Source organism: Meles meles, chromosome 11, assembly GCF_922984935.1.
Source record: "Meles meles chromosome 11, mMelMel3.1 paternal haplotype, whole genome shotgun sequence".
In the NCBI taxonomy this organism is placed as follows: domain Eukaryota; kingdom Metazoa; phylum Chordata; class Mammalia; order Carnivora; family Mustelidae; genus Meles; species Meles meles.
Window position 1 is genome coordinate 34,785,724 of NC_060076.1, and position 6,525 is coordinate 34,792,248.

Here is a 6,525-nt window from a genome sequence, read left to right on the forward strand (position 1 = left end):
TCACTAGCAGAATGACTGTAAGCAGTGCACTTGGTTTCTCAGCCCCCTCTCATCTGTAAAATGCTTAAAGGAGCTGAACTTGTTTTTTATATACTGTATTCTCGGGCCCATCTATAAGGATCAGTTAATGCCAGAAATGAGAATACAATAATAATATGGAGTTTAAAACTTTCTTATGTCTGGGTCCCACAAATCTAAATACAAAACCCTACTGCAGGGGTGCCTGGCTGGCTCTGTCAGTACATGAGACTCTTGATCTCAGGGTCCTGAGTTCAAGCCCCAGGTAGGGCATAGAGTATATATGTGTGTATATATATTTATATAAAATAGAATGGGGATGATAATAACATTAAAAAAAAAAACTACTGCATATACTACTTGTGTAATCACAAGCAAGTTTCATCATCTTCACCTTTTTGTTTTAACTTTTGGAAAATTTTCAAACATGCTCAAAATAAAAAGACTAGGATAATTAATATGATATATTAATCAACAGTTTACGCAATTTTCAACATTTTGGTAATACCGGTTCATTTCCCTTCCTCAACACTTTTCTCCCCTAAGGTATTTTAAAGTATATTTGGGCAAGTTGTTTCAAAGCTCTCTGTGTTTCAGCTTTGTCATCTAGGAAACGAAGGTTTGAATACCTAACTCGTGGACAGAACTGTAGCTATTGTTACTTATGGTGGTATCTTCGAGCATCAACCCCTCGGAGGCGTAAAAGCATTTTGCAGCGTACCGCGCCCTGCTCAAGACAAAGCTTACTCAAAACAACCTGGAGGAACCGGAGTCCTGCGTGGCTGAGACTACGGCGCCCCCTTCAGGCAGCCCGCTGCAGAACCTCTCGGACGAATGAGGATTGTCCCTCGCAGCTCCCCGTCGCCGCGCGCGAAAATGACAGGCGGGAACAGGAAATGGGATGGGGCCGGTTCCGGGCGCCTGGCAGCCTCTGAGGAGAGCAGAGCGTGGCACCTGGAAGCCGGGGAGGCAAAGCCGAGATGTTCCGGATCGAGGGCCTTGCGCCAAAGTTGGACCCCGAGGAGATGAAACGGAAGATGCGCGAAGATGTGCTCTCGTCCATACGGAACTTCCTCATCTACGTGGCCCTGCTGCGAGTCAGTGAGTGTCCTTCTAGGCTGCGGTCATGAGACCGCGGGGAGCTCGCGGACACCACCCACCCAACTCTGGTTCTCTGGGGGCCCGCGAGCTGAGCTAGTTGAGCCGTCGCGGGGAGAGTGGGACATGGGGATCGAGATCAGCGGGCGCAGGCGCGACTTAGGGTCTGTGGGTCAGGGTCAGAAGTCCACGCGGTGGCCGGGACTGTGAGGGTGATCATCCCGCCTCGCCCTGCGGTAAGAGCGTTTGAATTGAAAGAGCTTCAGGGTTTATTACCCTCTTCCTTGCTCTCCCCTTGGCTCCCCTCCCGAGCAGCTCCCTCGTTTTGCCGACCGAAGCTGAGAGCTAGAGTAGAGAAATGGCTGGCTCAAGGTCATTCAGCGATTCAGTGAATGCTCTTGGTCTAGAGTCCAGAGCTCCTAATATCAAGTTTCTTTCCTTCAATGCTGATCTCTCTGAAATACAAGGTTTGCTTCTTTTGCTTACTTGTACAGAGGGAGAAGTAAATAATTGTTTTTTACTTTTTTTTTTGAAGGAATGAGAAAAAAGAAGTAGGAGTCTATAGGGTTAATAATAATACCCGAAGGTTTATTTGAATTTACGTTTGGCAGAAGCGTATTTGCGTTAGCTGGTCTTGACGGTAACGCTTTGAGGGAGGCCGGGCTTAACATTCTGTATATCTTTTTTGCGAATGAGAACTCACCTTTCAAAGGGGGTCTTAACACAAAGTATCTGAGTTTAAAGGGACACTGAATATTAGAGAGGGGTGCAGTTTTGTAGATCACTTCTGTAGTTTTACTGATACGAATCTCAGAAGTGACCTGCACCCCAGTACCCAATTCTCAGTTCAGTACTCTCTTCATTGCACCTTGCAGTGTATTGCTGACAAGTCTGGGTGGAGAGGCAGGGATGGTTGAAATAAAGGAAGGCCATACCAAGGTCATCCCGCAGAAGGCTCAAATTGGGCCTAGGCCAGAGCTTACTGAAGCCTGGTACCCGATCCCTGACTAAGGTATTACCCTGCGTCCCCAGGAGAGGGAGCCCTGTTGAACAGAAACACCAATCCTCCTCCTTCAATGGCTTTTTGCAACTCCCAGCTTACTTTCTCCTCTTCCTTTTTTGTTGACTTAGCTGCCAGTAAAACATTTGCTTCTTTTCAGTGATCTTTGTATCTGATACGAATTGGTTTTCTAAAAAAAATAAAACAAACGTACAGAATACTGTCCCACATTACCACTTTTAAAATGACCGTATAATTCACATAGTATACAGTTCACCAATAAAGTGTACAGTTCAACCAAAGTGTCTCTTGATAAGTGGGCAAAGAAGATGCGGTGTGTATATACAATGGAATATTACTTAGGCATAAAAATCTTGGCCATTTGCAACAACATGGATGAACCTATAGGCTATTAAGCTGAGTGAAATAAGTCAGAGATGAATACTGTATGATTCCAATTATATGTGGAATCTTCAAAAACAGAATAGAAACAGAGTGTGATAAATACAGACAACAGACTGGTGATTGCCAGTGGGGAGTAGAGTGGGCGATATTGAAATAGGGGAAAAGTTTTAAAAGGTACAGACTTCTAGTTGTGAGAGAAATAAGTCACACGGGTGCAATGTGCAGCATAGAGAATATAGACAATACTGTAATGACTTTGTGTGGTAGCTAGACTTTTTGTGGGGATCGTTTTAAAAATATTGAAACCCTAGGACATAGACCTGAAACTAGTAGGATAGTATGTCAATTATACTTTATTTAAAAGAAAAATTTTAAAAATGAAGAGTATGTAATTTTAGTGATTCTTGGTATAGTCAGAGTTAATGCATTTTAGAACATTTTCTTTATCTATAAAATGGACACCATGCCCATTAGCTGTCATTCCCCATTTTCCCCTTCACTTTCCCTTGGCAACCACTAATCTGCTTTTTCTTTATGGATTTGCCTATTCTGGACATTTCATGTAAATGGAATTATAGAATCTATGACCTACTGTGTCTAGCTTGTTTCACTTTGCATTATGTTTTCAAGGTTCATCCATACTGTAGCACGTGTTAGTATTTCCTTCCTTTTTATTGCCAAATAATTCCATTTTGTGGATATGCCATATTTTGTTTATCCATTCATATGATGGATGTTACCATTTTTCATCTGAGAGGAATTAGAAATATCTGGACATACTTGGCAGCTTTTAGCAGATCTCAGTATTTTCAGTTTAATGTCAACATTATGGTTCATTACTTTAGTATGGGTATTGAGAAAGAGGATCCTTCTGGCAGCTTTTTTGGTCTCGGCCCCTTTTATTATCTAATTTTTAAAATTGTGGTAAAATATGTGGAACAAAATTTATCTTAACTATCTTAAGTGTACAGTTCGGTGGTATTAAATACATTCGTAATGTTGTACAACCATCACCACCATCCATCTCCAGAGCTCTTTATCTTGTAACACTGAAACTTTATGATTTTGACATTTCTTAAGGCTCTCATAGAAGTGAAATCATATAGTATTTGTCTTTTGGTAAGTGGCTTGCTTCACTTTGCATAGGGTCCTGAGATTCAGCCATGTCATAGCATATGTCAGAGTCTCCTTCGTTTTTAAGGCTGAGTAATATTCCATCATATACCACATTTTGCTTATCCATTCATCCATCTTTGGATCCGGATTGTTTCTACATTTTAGCCACTGTGAATAATGCTGCTATAACATGAATATGCAGATATCTCTATTTTTTATTTTTTGAAGACCCACCATGCTGTGATCCATAGCAGGTGTACCATTTTACATTCCCACTAGCAGTGCACCAGGGTTCCGGTTTTTCCACATTCTTCCCAACAGTTTGTTAGTAGCCGTCCTAATGGATGTTAGGTCGTATCTCATTGTGGTTTTAATTTGCATTGTCCTGGTGATTAGTGATAGCACTTTCATACAGACAGTAATAACACTTCATTAGACCCCTATGGCATTATATTTGTTTTCTAGCCATTTCTGTTTGTACCCTTATAAGAACTAAAGTAGGCCTGTATCATAATGTGATTTGGATTGCATAAGTGATACATAGCTAATTAGTGGGAGAAGCAAAATCTGTGTCTAGCTCTTCTCCTTCCCCAGGGCAGTGCTGTTTTCTCCCACCCTCTGCTTTTTTCAAATATGTGGGGTTTTCTTTTCTTTTCTTAAAATTTTTTTATAAACATATAATGTATTATTAGCCCCAGGGGTATAGGTCTGTGAATCACCAGGCTTACACACTTCACAGCACTCACCATAGCACATACCCTCCCCAATGTCCATGACCCCACCACCCTCTCCCGACCCCCCCCCCCCGGCAACCCTCAGTTTGTTTTGTGAGATTATGGGTTTTTCTTTTTAATTATGTATTTGGGGGGCAGGTTGCAGAAAGAGAGGGAGAGAAAGAATCCCAAGCAGACTGCTGAGCAGGGAGCGTGACGCAGGGCTCAGTCTCATGACCCTGAGCTCATGACCTGAGCTGAAATCAGGAGTCAGACATTCTACTGACCTGAACCCAGGCACCCCTTAAATATGTTTAAAAAAAATTTTTTTTTTTTTTAATATTTTATTTATTTGACAGAGAGAAATCACAACTAGGCAGAGAGGCAGGCAGAGAGAGAGGAGGAAGCAGGCTCCCTGTGGAGCAGAGAGCCCGATGTGGGGCTCGATCCCAGGACCCTGGGATCATGACCTGAGCTGAAGGCAGAGGCCTTTAACCCACTGAGCCACCCAGGCGCCCCCTTAAATATGTTTAAAAAGGTGAAAAAATGCCAGTTTGTTTCTCCTAGCATTTTGTTTCTTTGACAGTTAAATCACCCAAAGTAAAAGGTGTGGTCTCTTGAAAGGAAGATTGAATTTACTTAGTGGTCCTAAGAGAGAGAACTACCTAAACAGAAGATTGTATATGGTGTAAGAATGAACCTTAGAATAGTCAGAGCTTCATGACACTGGAAAGACAGTGAGTCTCTTTTGCTAGGTTATGCAAGGAGAGGCTTGGCCATTATTTGGAGTCATTTTAAAAATGTAGTGAACTAATAAACCTGTAAGATCCCCCCCCCCAAGTCTTATAAATTCCATAATGTAACTTGTGGGCTAATAGATCTGAAATTCTGGGTTTATTTTTCTTTCAGCACCTTTTATCCTAAAGAAATTGGACAGCATATGAAGATGGGCACCACATGTGAATGCATGATATGAGGAACCCAGTTACAATTTCTACTCCTATCTACAAATGAATAGGCCCAGAAATATGTAAGAGACTCTTGGATTGAATGGACATAAAAATTTTACTTGTTAAGAACAAGTTTGGCTCTCGTGACTGACCTTCATAGCTAAAATTTAGAACTACCTGGGAAGTAAAGACATCTTGGGTCATAATACACCCATATGCCTGTGATGTTCAGCCTCTGTGAATGTTGATATAATTGTAAGTAATGTCAAAGTCCATTTTCTAGCAAGTATTAATTATAAGGGAATTATGTCTACAATAGCACTGTCTTGTTAGTCATTTCTGTTTACCTTTTTACTTCTGTCTGGAGTATGTATGTTGAAGAATTCCTTATGATTAGTTTTGTTTTACAGAAGCCAACACACAGCCCCAACAACACTTGAACACGGGACCATCAGTCTATATTTTTAATTAAAGTAGCAACGAAGGAAAAAATTGGGATTTTATTTCTCTTAACCTTCTTTTTGCTGCAGACCTCTTTAGTATTGTAATTATTACAAACTACATTAAATTGAGTTCCTCTTGTTTTGGACTGAAGGGTTGACTGACATTATTTTATTGTTAAGCAGTCTTTGTGAAAGGCAACATTGCTCCGCGATGCTGGGAATCCATCTATACCACCACCAAAGGAAAAAGTGCTGTTTTATGTCCGTTTTCTGAGTTTATTAGGGGAAGAGGACAGTCCCTAACCTTCTTCCCGGATACACTGCAGTCACCTCTTTTTAGCTAATTGTATCAGTATTTACCTTCATGTCTCTAAATAGCATGATTGTATTGTTATTTTATGATTTTTCTTTTTAGACATTGCCTACTGACTTCTCCATGTGTGGAGGGATTAGGACTCTTTCCTTACCTCCGTCATTCTTACTGCTTCTCTTTTCTTCCTTCCGATGTACTTAGTGCGCTTTTGTGTGAATCAATTTCATGACAACTCTAAATGCTGTTTGTTTTCTTTTCCTGTACGTATTTTTGTTTTTCCTTGGCTTCGTTTTCTTAAAACTTAAACTAAATCAACTAGATCCTTTGCCATATGTCTAAATTGATCACAGTGTTCAATTTCACTAGGCATCCTGTTTCATCTTGGCAAATAAGTCTTTCCTGGAGCTTTCTGAGCTGTCCCAGTCTGAACTGTGGTCTCCTATGTCTTAGGTGTAGTGCTGTGTTCTGG

At 41.0% G+C, this 6,525-nt stretch overlaps 1 protein-coding gene across 1 annotated transcript; it reads left to right on the top strand.

The window, feature by feature from the left end:
• The first annotated feature begins 912 nt into the window (after positions 1-912).
• On the top strand, positions 913-5,894 carry TOMM5 (translocase of outer mitochondrial membrane 5). The gene is made up of 2 exons (XM_046021891.1): positions 913-1,119; positions 5,260-5,894. Exons 1-2 carry the CDS (start codon positions 999-1,001, stop codon positions 5,292-5,294), a joined length of 156 nt encoding a protein of 51 aa, XP_045877847.1. The 5' UTR covers positions 913-998; the 3' UTR covers positions 5,295-5,894.
• Positions 5,895-6,525: the final 631 nt, after the last annotated feature.

Excerpts from the sequence above, each read along its gene's own strand:
- TOMM5 (XM_046021891.1), top strand. The coding sequence starts at position 999 with ATGTTCCGGATCGAGGGCCTTGCGCCAAAGTTGGACCCCGAGGAGATG. Across the intron at positions 1,120-5,259 it reads CGTGGCCCTGCTGCGAGTCA|CACCTTTTATCCTAAAGAAA; the intron begins GTGAGTGTCCTT and ends TTTTTCTTTCAG.